Below are 17,246 nucleotides of genomic sequence, written 5' to 3'. Positions count from 1 at the left end.
AAAAGTTAGCATCTCTTCTGCCGACCTCGCAGGTGGAGAAATGGTAGGATTTCTTAGATCCCTAAAGCCAAGTCTAAGGACACAGGAGATAATAGACATGATTCTGTTGCCTGTAGAGGTAGCAGAGCAGTAACATAATCATGACAACCCTAAATTGTCCCCACACAGACTCCTAGGCATTCTTCTATTAAGAAATCTTGTCTTTTTATAATGGATTTTCATCTGGAAGGATCCCAAAGTGCTTTCCAAACTCTACCTAAAAGTAACTCAACCCTATGACAAGACAATGGGTGCCTGTGTGCATGTGTGAACAGGTATAGAGGAGTGCATAGGAACAGTTTAACGTAGAAAAGGTAGCAGAAAAGCTGTACCCCTCTGAAGGGAAAGGAGAAAGTTAATTAGGTAGGATATTTTATCCAAATGGAATTTTGACAGGACATCAGTAATATCATTAATTCACTGGGCAGTAGGGGAATTTTTTAGTAACCCCCAAATAATTTTCTGTCCTTCCTTCGAAAGGTATAACTGCTCCTTAAGGCTAAACTCAGATCTTCCTCATTTTATTTCATTAGCAATTTATTTGGCCACAGGTGTAAAAATGCTGGTTTGTTACCAATTGCAATTGCAATGGAAGAAAAAAAAAAAGGGAAAAAAAAAAGCAGCTAGTTTTGGGTAAATTCACTAAGACAACAAATGCCTGGATTTATGTTAAGGGTCCCAAGGCATCTTAAGACATGGTTCAAGAGACACAATCTTGCCCTATCAGCTGTTAACACTGTACTAACCTTCATGTCTTGTTCAGCCTTCAACGCAGCCTGGGCCTGATTACCTCTGACTCCAGATAGTGATCCACAAGGACCCCTGGCCACATGTGGCAAACGAGGGTGGCTCATGAGGCCTGTGGTCATCGGAGGAGGCATCTGACTGGCCAGTGCCATTGGTGGCCTCTGAACAGGTGCTGGGAAGGTGTTAGTATGTGGGGCTCTTACCAATGGAGGGACCAGGTTAGGCTGAGAGAGGATCTGAGTGAAAAAAAAAAACAACATAACACATTGAACTGTTATAAAAAAAAAATGCCAACTGGATCATAAGTTGGCTTATCCCAGAGTAAATCTAGTTAGTGCCCATTGTACCACTGAAAGGAAATGTGTGGGCTGTAGCGTTTCATTAACAGGGGCCAAGATGAAACACGCCATGCCTTAAGAGTCTAGCCCAGAAAACTTGAGCCAAGGCCACGCTATGGTGCTTTGCTGGGCTCTATCATCTCAGCTGCAAATTCTGAAGAGGGGAAAAAATAGTGATGCTATTATGAATGAGGACATCTTTAGTAAAGAGAGATGTGCAGCATACACCTAGATGGAATGCAATATGAAAACAAGGGAAGTGCTCTTCAGCTGTAGGAACCATGCATCCTCTCTCAGAAGCCAAATCTACTTGGGGAGAATTTACTTTTGGTTTGTCCTACCCAGCCAAGACAGTTATGCTATAGGACAACCAAGCCGGATATAGGAGAAGACATTCAAAAATCTTCAGGTGAAAACCTGTAAAGTTCAGAAAACCCCAAGCACTGGGACCCTTCATTTTAGATTCAACTTTTCCCAAGGCCACATATAGGACTGAAATGTACTGTAAGAGCTGTGTGGGGAATCTTCAAGGACTTAGCTCTCCCAACTGCTTTTAACCCTTCCTTTTAGGAAGATACAACTACCATAAATAAGTTCTTAACTGGCATTTATGTAAAATGTCACTGCTAAGAGGAGGAACTATTGCCACAGAACTTTGGGCTTCTCAATCTATTAACACAAGGCAGGATTAACAAGCGTGAGAATGTGGAAGGAAACGCTCCTGTCTGTGTCTGCCCACCTGGGGTGCAAACTGTGCAGGGAATGGCTGTGTCATCCTCACAGTCGCAGCTGCGGACTGGAACTGCTTCTGGTAGACGATGCTGTTCATTTTGCTGGACTGGCTGTTGGGACTTGTGGAGCTAGCCCTTGGGAAAAAACCACCATCAGTTAGTCAGCATCTGCCCCTGGCAGATAACCCTACAACATTAGTAACTCATTTTATATAGCATTTTGAAGGTTCATAACTGCCCTGTAAGGCTTGGCAGTGTATTGTTCACATTTTAGTGACGGTAAAACAAGATTAGGAGTTAAAACAACACACCCAGGACCACAGAGGTGTTATTACAATTGAGATTCATACCCATGGCAGTCTTATTGCCATAAACATTACTGTTCCATCAGGAGATCACTTTTTAATTTAAAGGACATAACAGACTTCCACATACATGATGGGAGTTGTACTTGAAACTCAGAGGTGTGAAGATCAAAGTGAACTGGCCTACCAGTTTAGTATATTGAACAGTCTATTCTGGGCCCAGGGATAAGACTGTTCTGGTTCTGACACCTATGGGGGCAAGTCATTTAACCACTCCATGGCCCAAGACAATAATCTAGACCAGAGGCATCAAAACTCAAGTGTGGTCTGAACCAGATTAAAATGTGATTAGAAAACATTTAACTAAATTTTTTAAAAATACAATAAAACACAGGTAATGGTAATATGTATGCAACATGAAATTAATAGAGTTTTGTTTTTTCTATTTCATTTATTTTTATATATACCCCTCTCTACCACCAACCATCAAGCAATTCCTCTAACAAAGAAAGAGATGAGAAAAAACAGTTCAAGTAAAAAACCTGATTCATCAATGTCTACATATAAACAATACTCTACACCCACCACACCAGCCTCTGGATGAAGGGAGGAAGGGACATTCTTAAGTCTTTTCCAGGGTCAAATTTGGTCCTTATAATTAGTGATAAACTTATTTTTGAATCAATGTCAATTCAATGAATTCAGGAAAAATTTTAATTCCAAGACCTTTTTCAAGTAGGATGGAATGTCTAAGACATTAAGTTGCAATATCTAATATTTTCCTATGTCTAATACAATGTAATGTACTGCATCACAACCTAATGATTAATACAAAATACTAGATAGTAATTAACAATGAGGGGTGGAGGGAATTATCAAATTTCATAAACAAGTAGAAAACTCTCAATTACCGGAAAGGACTGGATGTTGGTGTGGTGCTTCTACCGCCAATTGGAGGAGTACCTGGCTTTACATCAATGCCACTTCCAAAAGCTTTCAGATCCATTTCTGACATCTGGACAACAAGACAAGAATGAAAGTGACTTTAACATTTAGAAATTCCAAGATCTACACGTGATGTTTATTCAAAGTCCTATTGTAGGAAAAAAGACTGAGGGCTGAAGGGATATTAGAGGTGACTTAGTCTAACTTGCTCATTTTAGAAGAATAAGTAATTTGAAGGTCACAATGGTAGCTCGAGTCCTGTCCTGTCCTGCCCCCCCCCACCCCCAGCCAAGTTTCCTTAGAGTTCTAAAATTCTAAGAATCATTAACATACAAGACTTCTGTAAGGTAGTTTCACATAACATTTATAAGCTCAGATTTGTACCTATCAAAGCCTGTCTAAATCCAATGCTGAATTCATTCATGTACTCATCCCAGAAAATTTAACCATAACATAAAAACTTCATTAACTTGTAATAGAGAAAGGGATGGTGAAATGGATATGAAAATCAATTTTAAAGGACAAGTAGTTGCTAAGTGTCCTGCATTTCTTGGAACAAAAAAGCTTTAAAGATGATAATTAAAGGGGCAGCTAGGTGGCGCAGTGGATAGAGCACCAGCTCTGGATTCAGGAGGACCCGAGTTCAAATATGGCCTCAGACACTCGACACTTACTAGCTGTGTGACCCTGGGCAAGTCACTTAACCCCAATTGCCTCACCAAAAAACCAAAAACCAAAACCAAACAAAAAAAGATCACAATTAAGAATTACTTCTATAGAGGTAGATTCACAAAATTAGAAGGCTGTACTATTTGTTTTGTAGAACACAGCTCTTCTCAATTGCTGGATAAGCAGTATAAAGTGTTCTTCTCACTCACCTTTCCAGTAGCTGCAATCATGCTATGCTGAGTTCCTGCAGGAATTAATCCTCTGAAAGGCTGGTTTACTTGTGTGGGTCTACTGAGGCCTTGGGCCTGAGCCTGTGGTGGGGTGTGCTGTAATGGGGGCTGTAATGTCTGAGGTAAAGCAATTAGAGGTTGTCCAGTAGATCCAAAGTTAGGTAAGGAAAGCTGTGAAGCTGGCAAAGGTACAGTTACCTGGAAGAGGAGAAACAAGAAGAGACAACTCAACAATACGCTTAGACGTTTTATAAAGTTACCCACCTACACCTATAACCCACGCAACTTCAATTCAACCCACATAACTATCTATTCAAATAACAACTAGGGACTAGATTTCAATAAATGTAGTTAATGGACTCAGAAATACAGATTTCTTGTCACACAGGCTTCCCAAGTCTTTATTTCCTCATGTTACTTTTGAAACTGCAATAGAGTTGAGCCATTCACAATCATCACAGGGTGAAGGCAAATACCAATGGGATAAATTATTTTCAGGAACAAAATAAGATGACATAATATTGAGATCTAAATAAGCAGCAACTTTTCATTGCAAGGTTTGGTTTTTACAAAGATTTCTGAATAGGCATTTCATCTCAACTTTGTAAAATCATTAAAAATGAATAAAACATCATCAAGAACAATGAGACTTGTCAAGTGTATCTTATTTCATTTTCAAGGGATAAAAACCACTTTTGTTTCTAAACAGAATTTCATGTGAGGAACAAGAGTATTTATGAACACTATCACCTAAATGTTGTTGTTCAGTTGTTTTCAGCTGTGTCTGACTCTTTGTGACCCCATTTGGGGTTTTTCTCGGCAAAGATACTGGAATAGTTTACCATTTCCTTCTCCAACTCATTTCACAGATGAGGAAAATGAGGCAAACAGGGTAAAGTGTCTGAAGCCAGATTTGAACTTAGGAAGGAGTTTTTCTGACTCTGGGCTTAATGTTCTATCCACTGCACCACCTAGCTTCTCTAAATAGGAATTAATAAGCAATACCAGGCAATTACAGTTTCAAGAAATATTTTGATTTCAATATGCTTGTTTTATTTTTTTCAAATGTACACTGGAAGCAGAATGTATACCTCCACTGTCCTCTCCCTAAGTTTGTTTTTTTGGGCATTCTGTTCTCATTTTAAAACAAGAAGCACTCACGTGTGCACTTAATCTTACATTTGCTCAAATCCATGAGACACAGCTTTAACATATACCACATTACCCCCCTATCTCTGCTCCCCACCCCCAACCCTGTCCCTATGACAGTTTATTTTTTTTAAATATTTAATAGATAGGGATAAGGAATGGAACTGTGACTTCATTTGTAGAGGAAAGCCTTCAATACGGAAACTCTCTGCTATGGCAGGCCAGCATCTTCTCTAAAAGAGCATTAGAGAGCTGCCTGAAACCGAGAGGATGTAACATGACCTGACCGTGTCTTCTGCTCCACTGAAACCTCCCTATACACACTATACCATGTTCTAGTATTTACAACTTAGTTTTATACATAAAATTAAAAGAAAAAAATAAATAAAAAGAAGATTGAGGAAATTTACCATGCCATAGTTTACCTGCTGGAGAGCACTGGGCGACTGAGCAGTATTATAGAAACTGCTCTGACCAGGCTGTTGTACTTGTCCAGAATAAAGATTGGAAGCCTGGGTGAGACTTGCTCTTGCCTAGAAGGAGAGTTTAACAAATTAGGGAAGAAAACTGTAAAAAGGTGATATAAATCCCTATTATTTGAACCTAGAGTCTTATTTAAAAACAAAAAAGTGATTAAGGCCATTCGCTGAGAGAGCTTTCCTCCTGCCTCATCTCATGTTATAGATAGCTGCCCTACAACTCATTTACCTAGTCCCACTGAAGAGGTAGGTGGTGTCCTTCTCCTTGCCAAGGCAAAGCCTTCTAGATGCCCAAACGATCTGATGCCACTCTGTCTTTCCAGCAGACTGCCCTCTCCATCATCCCTGCTCTCTTCACTTATCTTTAATCTCTCCCTGTTTACTGGCTGTTTCCCTCCTTCATAGAAACATGTCCACTTCTCCCCCATCTTTAAAAAACAAAAACTCCATATCTATCTTTTCGTCTCCACTAGTTATACTGCTCCTCCCCTTCATGGCTAAATTCCTTGAGAGAGTCAACTACAATTGATACCTTGTACCTCCACTGCCTCTCCTCTTACCTTTTTTTTACCTCTCTCACAATCTCTTCTACCTTCATGTAGGTAATATCCACTATGAAGGGTGTCCTGACAAGGCCTTGTTCTCTATTACCAAGGAGTCACCCAGGCTGACAACCTAGGCACCAGCCCCGACTTCACAACTCCTTTTCACCCACCCTATCCAAACTTTTGCCATGTCCTACAGATTCTACCTTCCCCACCTCATGCCTAGGCTACTGCAATAAGCCTTATGGTTGATATCACTGCCTCACGTCTCTTCTCTTTCCAGATCTTCTCAAAAGGCAGGTTTGACCATACCACCATCCCCAATTATTCCACCAATTCCAGGGGCTCCCTATTACCTCCCAGATCAAATACAAAATCAGAGCATTTAAAAGTCCGTATTTTAAAGTCCTTTGAAACTTGGCCCATTCCTATCTTTTTATACCTTTCTCCTTCTTTCTTATACTCTATCAAGTGACACTGGCCTTAATGTTCCTCTTATTAAACAGTCCATCTTCCGACTATGCATTTTCTCTGTCTTTCTCTAGCAGTTCTCTATGTCTGGAATTCTCCTCCTCATCTCTGCCCCCAGCTAAAATCCCACTTTCTACAAGATTCCTCCGTAATGCTAGTGTCCTCTATTGATTATCATCCTATATATATTTTGTTTGTATATCATTGTTTGCATGTTGCTTCCCCATTATGATTGTGAGCTCCTTAAGGGATTCTTTTTTCTTTTTATCTCCAGTGCATAGAACAGTGCCTGACACATGGTAGGTGCTTAATAAATACTTGACTTGATTCTGTGTTCAAGGGATGATGTTGACCACACTCTTACCTGAAGAAGATGTGTGTCAATCAACTGGGAACCTCCTAGCCCTGATGCTTGGCCTAGCTGATGCTCATACAATATAGGAATGGGCTGAGCATTAGAAGTTTGTTGAAAGGCAATGCCTGATTGGGCCTTGGCAAGTTCCTGGTGTTGTACCGCTGGAAAATTGTGTAAGGTTGTGCCAGAAAGAACCACTGGTGATGGCTGGGACAGACTACTTTGCATAAAGGCTTGTTGAGACCTATAACAGCATTGGAGAGAAAATGTTTGCATGAGTATTATTCCGTTTTTTCACCTAAATGGATTACTATCTCAACTGACTGCCACAATGATAAAAAATGAGGTAAATGGGGAGAACAGTGGAGAAGAACAAATGTTTTGTCCAAGGGGAGAAGGAAACAAAAAATCAAGATCTAAATGTAACACTGTAAAGGATAAACTGAAAAGGAAGATGAAAGACAACACTGTACTAAAAGAACAAATTTACCTATAATACAGTCACAGAATTAAAACACTATTTGCTTTAGTTTCCCAAATATGAACCTGAACAATATTGAGAATAATCATCACCTTCAAAGGTTAAGAAAAAAGTTATGACAACTTTAGGGGTTATTGAGTATAATAATCCATATAATTTGGTTTTTTTGTTTTTGTTTTTGTTTTTTTTTGGGCAGGGCAATGAGGGATATGTGACTTGCCCAGGGTCACACAGTGTCTGAGGCCGGATTTGAACTCAGGTCCTCCTGAATCCTGGACCACTGCTTTATCAATTGTGCCACCTAGCTGCCCCCTAATAATCCATATAATAATAGAAAAAGAGGCCAATAAATTAGATTACAACCATAACATCCAAGCCCAGGATGGCAAATGCAAGTTATGATTATTCTGGGTTTAATATTGCTTCTAATATCTATCAGTAAGTGTCAAGTGTCTGAGGCCGGATCTGAACTCAGGTCCTCCTGAATTCAGGGCTGGTGCTTTAACTGTGCTACCTAGCTGCCCCCTAACCTTTTTATTCCTACATAGGAGACTGCATTGTCTAATATGCAAAAATCTTCTAGAAAACCACAGCCTGTGTGATCCACTAATAACTGAAAGAATAGGAGGCATCACACAGTAGAAAGAATGATAGACCTGGGACTAAGAAGTCTAGTTTCAAATCCTGGCACTGACATTCTAACTGCAGAAATGAACCTCACTTTCTCCATCTAATACTTGCATTGCCTTCTTCACAGGGTTGTTTTAAGGACATTTTGCATTTATAATGTCTAACATTTTACAAGTAATTTTTAACATGCATTTACCTATATGGTTGCAGGGGAGAATTAAATAATTCCTGAGCTTGTGAAACAGCAGGTCCTGCCCCCAAACTCAACTGGGCTTGATGTTGTCCTTGCAGAGGTGCATAGATAGGAATTGGAATCTGCTGAACTGAAGTGGGCTGCAATAAAACATACTTAAATGTATGAATACACACACAAAAATCAGAAATATGAAAGCAAAATCTTTCATGAAATGAAAAAATCAGCTTAGTTAAAAGAAAAGATGCAAACCAGCAACAAATGAAAAAATAAAATGTCTGACAAATACCAAATTATAATACAAATCTTCATTTAAAACTGGAACCAAATTTTATAAATGCAGCTGTAATCCTAAAGAAGACTATTCAAAATCAGATTGAAACTTGCACTTCAATTGTTTTTCTGAACATAAAACTATCTTCACAAACCCTTGGAGGTGAGCAAGTAAGAAAGACATACTAAACATTTAATAGATAACACAATTTTATTTAAAAAAATATATATAGCAACAGTGAGGGGGGGGCTAACAGGCAGCCAGCCCAAGGACTTCATTGGTACCTACAAAATATTTTTAAAAAACCCTTAAGGAGGGATTCTATATTGGATTTATTTGAGGACACAGGTATGAAAGACAGGGAGAGGTGAGGATAGGTAATGCATACCATCTGAGTCCTGATTACCAGTGCACTCATGGGTTCAGCGAAATAAAATATTTATCCTAAGACTACTATAGTCAATGAGAAAAATCAAGAGATATAACATAGTTAAATGCTAGCTACCAAGTAGAGAATGTAGCAAAGTAAAACAAATGCACATGCCTCTCAAAATGAATTCCAAATTACCTGAGAAAGTCCTGGTTGAAATCCTTGCTGCTGAGCCAAGGATGCTGGAGCCAAGCGTGCATGCTGGGTGTTGAATAAGTGACTTGTGTCCATATAAAAAGCTGGGATCTGTGCTGCAAGGTCCCCAGGAAAAATATAAGATAATTAGTTTTGAGTTTTTTCCTTCATAACTTTTATAAAATGTCAGGATTGAAAAAGGACCTCACAGGGCAGCTAGGTGGCACAGTGGATAAAGCACCGGCCCTGGATTCAGGAGTACCTGAGTTCAAATCCGACCTCAGACACTTGACACTTACTAGCTGTGTGACCCTGGGCAAGTCACTTAACCCCCAATGCCCCATAAAAAAAAAAGGAAGACAGACAGACCTCACAAACTCTCTGGTCCTACATCTCATTTTATTGTTGGGGGACCTGAGACATAGACAATTAAATCTGTTGAAGGTCACAAAAGCCATGATACACCCAGGACTATTAGTTCAGTTTTCATGATTTCCAGCCTAATTTTTATGATTGCACCATACTATTTAATATTCAAAAAGGTATCCCAAGTCCTTAAAGCAATTAAACAATCAACAAGCAGTTATTAAGTGACTATGGTATAATACTATTTTTGATACTATGGATGGATTTCATTTCAAAATATGAAATAAAAACTAAATTTACAAATTCATTTTTTTGTTATGAAATGCAAAAGACACTATTCAAAAAGTTGCCTGAATCCACAATTACTCCTTTTAGGACAAAAATCAATAAGCATTTCAGATACCTACTATGTACCAGGCACAGTAGCAGGCAGTGAAAACACACACAAAAAAATTTTAGTCAAAACCATAAGAAAACATGATATCCTCAAAAATATGCTTAATAATTAGAGATCCTTGGAAAAAATATTTTTAAATCTTTCAAGAGTTGTATTTTCAATGCTACTGTATTCTAAAATGAGGTAAACATGTACTAAGAAATGATACATGCGATCATCTCCTATTGTTAGGAGTCCTGAATTCCTTGTTTTATTGGCAATAAATTAGCAGATGGCTTATCACGATCACCACCACAGGTCACTTGCCAGAAATTGTATTGTGGAAAATACAAAATATAGAATGTGTATGTGTATATTGGGGTGGGGGTGGGGGATGGGGGGGGGAAGAGAAGGATAGGGAGGGAGAAAAGAAGAGAAACAGAGCACTCTATGTAAGTTGGAATTCAATGTTTGATAAAACTGGCATCATTTAGTGAATAAACCTTCTTAGAAGGGAAATTCTTAGAATGATTAATGATTAAATTCAGTCTTATAAATATTACCTGCTGCAGACTGAGACACATAGACTTGTGGGCTCTGCTGTTGCTGGGCAATAAGGGAAGGCATGCAGCTCAGCTGCGAGAAATGACTGGCAGAAGGCAGGCTGCTGGTCTGTAACTGCTGAGGCTTCACTTTACAGATGTTGGGAGGGTCTGAGGTGGTTGTAGATTTAGTACTCAAAGAAGAGGTAGTGTATGTACCAGCTCCTAGGTATAGAATTGGGGGGAGGACAAGGACGAAGGGTACATTTTACAATGACAACTCTCAGTAAAACAAAAACTTTGGAGAAAGCATAAAAATAAAATCATCTAGTAACAAACTAAGGCAAGTGGTTTTTCACATAATTCTCCACATGGACCAACAAGAGGAAATGGAACATGATACTCTTGACTGAACTTGAAATGTTCAATGAAACACAAGGAAAAAATTTCTGGACAGCAATTAACCTTCAAGAATTGGCTCAAACAGAGCTTCCAATTTCATCTCTGTCACTGAAACAAACACCTTAAAGGTAGAGGGACAACTACCCCATAAATATCATAATTACTAAAGAAGTGCCTGTTGAAGGAATGGAATCACAAAACTTCAAGTTTAATGGTGAAGGATATATATGGCAGCAAATTAACAGAGTCAATTCTAGATTCAATAACCAGGAGGGAGTTTAAATGGTCACTTGCCAGGTGGCAATAGCTATATAAGATCCCTTTACTTCTGATTTTAAAACAAAAACAAAATGCAATGCTTCAAATGGATACATGTCAAAATGCAGTAAAAATAACTTTCATGTTTAATCTAAGGGCTCTGATTAAATCACATGAATTAGAAATTGTCTACCAGTGCGAGTCACCTAGACCAATCTAAAATAGTTGCTTATGTTAGATGCTCAAGTCTTACAGAGCTGTCATTTAGTAGTCTATGATGGACAGTAGAATGTGCTGAAATCATCTTCTAACCAAGAACAGTTTGGAAGGTCAGCAGGAGGGAGCTGCTGTGCTGATACAGGAGTAGGGCCCAACCCCACAGTCACCCTCACACAGATCCAGTCTCAGGAAGTAGTCTATGATGAGGGGCCCATGACGGAAAATACATTAACTTGTAAAATTTTCATTAAAACCTACAATTCATACAAAAGAACAGACAAACTTCTCAAGTGTCCTACCAGTTACTATGCCAAAACTCTTTTAGGTCTTCAGGAGTCCCTACTATGTAAAGCGTCAAAACCGAGGAGAAAAAAATTTACATGAAAACGAAACACAGAATCTTCTACCTGATAATGAAGTTGTAGGAGTGACAGATGCAACAGGAATAGGAGGCATTGATGCACTTGAGAAGGAGTTGTAATTACCAGTGCTTGGTACACTGGTACTACTGCTGCCTCCACTTGCAATAGGAGCTGCTGTGGAAGTTGCTGGTGACCCTTTCTCTCTCACATTTGGGGAGTTTTCCCATGCTTTGCGTGCAGACTCCATCTATAATTAAGAGGGATAATTTTACTAATATTCTAGAATATAAAGATACATTAAAATAATGGAAAACACACACAGCATATGCAAACACACTGTGCAGCGTTATGTGACTTCACCCCCCCCCACCCCAATCTTGTTTAGTATAGATCCGGAAAGAACTTTGGGATCTGCTTTGAGAAGCAGCAAGACAACTATTTACCCAGGTTCTTAAGTACCTGGGAAAGGAAGATGGCAAAAAGAGAGCTCCTCCACTGGATTCAGTGAAGTCATCTTCCCCATAAAAGCTGCAATGTGTTCCCTGGTTCCAACGTCATTGTCATTAAATAGAGTGGCTACGTTAGCAACTGAACTTAATACTCCTAATGGCCTGAAACGCAGGAAACAGGGAGATCTAATATATACTATTAGAGACTCTAGATTCAAGGTAAAATGATTCTCTTTAATTTAGTAATAGGGTTGAAATGAGTAAAAAGCCACAGACGTCAATTATATTTATTTGAATAATTCCCAATGGGAGTTACAGTTCTAAGAAAAATTACCTATTTTGCCTCATAAAAATATATTTTTAAAAGGTGGCTTGATTTGGTGGAAAAATTATTAAATGTGGAAAAGGTTTAGATTCACTATTTAGTACATGTGGTAGAGGAGAAACTATTTAGCCCCTCTAAACCAGTCTCATCAATGGGATAACACACATCATGCCTACATCACAAGGTTGTTAAGAAGAGCAAATAAGATAACAGAAGAGTGTTCTGTAATCATCAAGTCCTAAGTGGATATAATCTATTATCATGGCTGCCAGGAATTTGTTATTTGAATAGAGATATTATGGGGTAATAAGAGTAAAGCTGTCTACAGGCAAGGCTGAAATCAATGCAAAATCTTATTTCAAGAAAAAGTACCATTCCTCTTCCCCATCCCAGAAATTAGCTCCAAATTGGATTTAGCTTTTACTTGTTTTAGTACAACGTAATTAAAACGTCTGGTGCATAGAATGAAGACCTGTAAATTTGTATTTATTGAGAAAGTATTTATTCCTTAAAAAGCTGAAAGATATAATTTACTGTTGTATTAACCTTGTATACAGTAGAGCATAAACTAAATGTGGTTAGTCAAGACGATTAAGAACTGAAAAGCCACCTGAATGAATTAAGGGCTCAAAATAGCACAAGTAATATATTCACGATGATTGAATTGACCTTTGGACTATCCTTATATCAGATGTTATCAATACTGTATAGACTAGTTATTGAACTAGAAACCTGGCATTAAAGGATCCCAAAATAATCACCATACAGAATAAGCAAAGACAAGGCATAGCCAAAGGTACAGGATATTCATTAATTTTAATTGGTACTTCTTTTAATACTAAATTTCTTTTTAGCTTAGCATAGAAGGAAAGTATACTAAAGCAAAAGTAAAGAAGCAAGGTCATTTCTGAAAAACAGGTTCAGTTGATAACAATGAGTTTGGTAAATGCAAAAATAAATGTGAAGAAAGACACTGTCATATATCAGTTACCATGGGAATCACCAATATTCTGCAGGAAGAGGAAACAAGTAGAAATGGGGGTTTGACAGTTACAAGTTGAGGATACTGTGATAGCAAAACACATCAGAGGCAGGACCAAAACGCAAAAATAAATACATAAGCAAGTGAACAAATAAAAAATAAGGGGGTGGGGAGAAATCTATGGGGTTACAAAATATAATACAAAAGCCTCATACTCCTTATGAGAAATTGCTATCAGGTTTACTTTGCAGAATTATAGGACCATTACTAATGTGTCCAGAGAAGAAGGAAACAAAGTCTAAGAACCAGTACTTGTACATAGAGGGTTCATTTTATTTTTATTATATTTGATACCTTTTGTTTTTCTCTTACCTAAATTTCCCACTCTATTACTCCCACTGTCTCAGAAGGAAGAGATTATCAAGAAAAAAAGTCAGCAAAACTGATCAATACATGGGGGGGGGGGGGGAGAGAAGAGAGAGACTGACAATTTATATGTAATGTTCCACATGCATAATGTGCACCTTGCAAAAGAGTATGTGTAGGAATATTTTTTCATGTCTCTTCTTTTGGGTTCTTGTCAGTTCTCTGTAATTTTCCACATTCACTTTTGACTTTTTTTGTGGCTGTTCTTCCCATTTACATTGATGTAATCATTATGTATATGGTTTTATTTATCTGTTCACTTAACTCTAACATCATGTAAATTTCCCCATACTTTTTGCTATTCACCTCTTACAGCACAGTAATATTCCTTTACGCACATGGACCCACAATTTCTTAAGCCATTCTCTAAATGATGGGCCTCTTACTTTATTTCTAATTTTTTTTGGATATCACACAAAAAAGGCTGTCATTAGCATTATGTAGACTCAACTTTCTTCTCATTACTGACCTTGGGTTTGTAAAAAACCCAGTCGTAGTGTAATCTCTGGATTAAAGGTGTGAACATTTCAGTTACCTTACAAGCATTAATTCCAAACTGCTTTCTAAAATTGTGGTACTGATTTACAGTTCTACCAAATGTACCAGTGTACCTATCTCCCCACCCCACGCCACGCCCAATCTTTTGTAGTTTTTTTTTTCCAATTTGCTGTGCCAGGAAAAATGTTTTTAAAGATTATTTTAATCTGTACTTCTATTTTTAGTTAATTTGAAGCATCATTTCATATGGCTAATAGTTTACAATTTTCCTCCCGAAAGCTTGGCTCATATTTATAGATCACTTATTTACCACTGAAGAATAGCTTTTGTGCTTATATAATGAGAAAACTGACACAGAATTTTTCTCATTTAACTGATTCTTTTTTTTTTTTTACTGTAGGTCCATTAATTATGTTTGTACAGAAAGCTTTCCAATCTTATGTAATCAAAAGTTATCTATCTTTTTTTTTTCGATTAAGAACATTTCTCTTATCCAGAGTTGGGCATCTCTTCTAATTTATTTATAGTATGATTTTAAATCTCAAGGTCAAGCACTAATTTAGAATATATTATGGAATATGTAGTAAGGTGTTGCTCTAAACTTAATTTATGCCATATTGTTTAAGTTAACCCAGTAGTTTTATCAAAAAGGAATTCTTTCCTAAATAATCTGTTTCCAGCTTATAGAACACTGGGTTACTGAGTTCTACTACCTCATTCTCCCTTGTCTAGTCTGTTCCATTTTCTACCTCAATGTTATAACAATACCAGATAGTTTTGATGATTCCTGTGTTGCATGCAGCTTTAGGTTTGAAGTGCTATTCCCCCTCATTCCTGTGTCTTTTCTTTTCTTTCTCCCCCCATGTCTTTTCATTACTTTGATAATCTAGATATTCTATGAATCCAAATGAATTGTATCATATTTTATCAAGTTCTATAAAAGTATCCTTTTGCTAATTTAACTGGCATAGTATTAAAACTGCAAATTAATTTTGGTAGTATTTGTATTAAAATGTAGTATAATTTGTATTAGATAGGTATACCCTTTATCTTCAGTAAAGCAGTCTATTATTCAAAACATATTGTGTCTACACACAGCTTCCTTAATCATGGCCTTTTCTTGAAGTAGAATGACCAAAAGATTCACTGTTGACCATCAATGGCATTAGGAAGCATTACTATGCATTACTTCTTGCAAAGATGAAAAAAAAACAAGCAAACAAAAAAACCCCAAATGCCAGAAGACAACACAACAGGAATATAGTCCAGTGTTTCATTCCTTGTTTGCTTCTTTTCTGTAGGCAGGCTGATATTAAGGTAAGAACTCTGTTTTCAATGTCATCAGTCTAATCATCCAAAAGCATTAACAAATCACACTGTCACAAGTTTTTAACCTAATTCATATTGCTATCACTTTAAGAAACAAGGAATAAAATAAGCCCGAATGCACTGGCATCACAACTATTTTACTTCACTCTCTGGTCTGAGTATTCTTATTCAAAGAATTATAATAGAACCAACTAGTAAAAGCTCAATCTATATGCTACTGCTCTATCTTAAAAAAACCCCAAACAAAAAAGTAACTGAGCAACTTTTTTAATTCAATGTACGTACACCAATGATAACACCACAGAAAGACAGCTAGTAATGACCACCCTTTTCACTGCCCATCTGACCAAATCAGTAAGGAACCCTATTCATTTCTGCTGCACATACCTAATGAATCCTAATTAAGAATTTTTTTTTTAAAAAGAACCTATCTTAAGCAACATATAGCACAAATTATAATCCTCCTTCAGTTCTGAAGCTAAGCCTGACTCAAAATATGAGGACAAATGGGCACTGCTAAAAAAGTGGCCATGGAAACTAGAATAAATGAAGCCTGAATCTTCTCCCCCTTTCCTTTCTTCTGCTTTATTACTCTTGAACACCAAAAAAGGACTCCAAATGCACCAAGAGAATCACCATCAACTTCCTTCCCCCTGCATGCAAAAGATAAGGACCCTCAGATGGACATTGTACATACCTTAAAGGTGAGGTTGAAAGTAGTGGGAGGAGCTGGACTTAGGCTGGAGCTCTGTTGTAAAGTCTCCCTCTTAGGGAGGGGAAGGGTGTTGGGCAGGGGCACCTGAAAAGGCAGGCAACATACATCACAATCTAACTAAGTCTACTATAAAAGGCCCATTAAAGAAAAAAGCTCAAATGGTGCTAAAGATTTAGGTTCTTAGGGCTTGACCTTAAAAGATCAATTTCATTACACATCCATAGATATTCCACAAAATCCTAGACAACTCTATGGAAGACTAATACTATCTGCCTTTTAATAAGAAAACCAATGATGAAGTTAGCCCCAGACAGATACAACATCCACTTAAACAAAGAACCAAAACAAAACCAAAAACCCCCCAAAATTCATGTTCTAGCTCCAGTGGATTTTTATATGGGAGTGCACATGCACAAAATTATGGATAAGTTGTAGCAAAAATTTAATTCTGGTTATGTCTTTGCAGCCAATTTTCTTATAATTACTTTCAAAAAGTAGTTTCAGTAAACAGAAATATAAATGCATCAAGTTACTGTGAAGACAGAAACAAATTTTATTACATGTGAAACTCACAGGATTGCCCCATGTTCCTTCCAATAGTTTTGTTGTAGTGGAAATTGAGTACACTGCCAGAAATTAATTACATTTCCCACCAGAAGGGTCTAGAGATACAAGAAATGATATTCAATCTTTCCTTTATATACTGAGAAATAAAAATCGACCCAATAAAGGGGATAAGGAAATGACATGTATCCACCTTTGCCATCCCTTTCCTCCTCCAAGGTCTTTTTTATTCTGTTTCTGGTGGACAATTTAGTAGTTTGGGTGGGCTGAGGGGGATAGCATGAAAA

The 17,246-nt window shown here is 37.6% G+C and overlaps 1 protein-coding gene across 5 annotated transcripts in view; it reads right to left on the bottom strand.

Moving 5' to 3' along the window:
* The window catches only part of PRRC2C (proline rich coiled-coil 2C), a 51,593-nt gene that overhangs the window by 2,860 nt on the left and 31,487 nt on the right, over window positions 1–17,246 (bottom strand). Inside the window, exons 16-26 of one of the 5 annotated variants that reach the window (XM_044000457.1) lie at window positions 16,378–16,479; window positions 11,717–11,918; window positions 10,452–10,655; window positions 9,150–9,262; window positions 8,311–8,447; window positions 7,013–7,247; window positions 5,564–5,686; window positions 3,984–4,202; window positions 3,072–3,175; window positions 1,864–1,990; window positions 786–1,022 (exon numbers count right to left, since the gene is read on the bottom strand). In XM_044000457.1, the coding sequence (XP_043856392.1) occupies window positions 786–1,022; window positions 1,864–1,990; window positions 3,072–3,175; window positions 3,984–4,202; window positions 5,564–5,686; window positions 7,013–7,247; window positions 8,311–8,447; window positions 9,150–9,262; window positions 10,452–10,655; window positions 11,717–11,918; window positions 16,378–16,479 (1,803 nt within the window). The remainder of the gene's footprint in view (window positions 1–785; window positions 1,023–1,863; window positions 1,991–3,071; window positions 3,176–3,983; window positions 4,203–5,563; window positions 5,687–7,012; window positions 7,248–8,310; window positions 8,448–9,149; window positions 9,263–10,451; window positions 10,656–11,716; window positions 11,919–16,377; window positions 16,480–17,246) is intronic. The other 4 variants (XM_044000458.1, XM_044000460.1, XM_044000461.1 and 1 more) reach the window with 4 other exon arrangements.

This window comes from Dromiciops gliroides, chromosome 4 (assembly GCF_019393635.1).
Source record: "Dromiciops gliroides isolate mDroGli1 chromosome 4, mDroGli1.pri, whole genome shotgun sequence".
Taxonomy (NCBI): Eukaryota; Metazoa; Chordata; class Mammalia; order Microbiotheria; family Microbiotheriidae; genus Dromiciops; species Dromiciops gliroides.
Note: the sequence above shows the minus strand (reverse complement) of the source record. Positions and strands in the feature narration are given on the sequence as shown.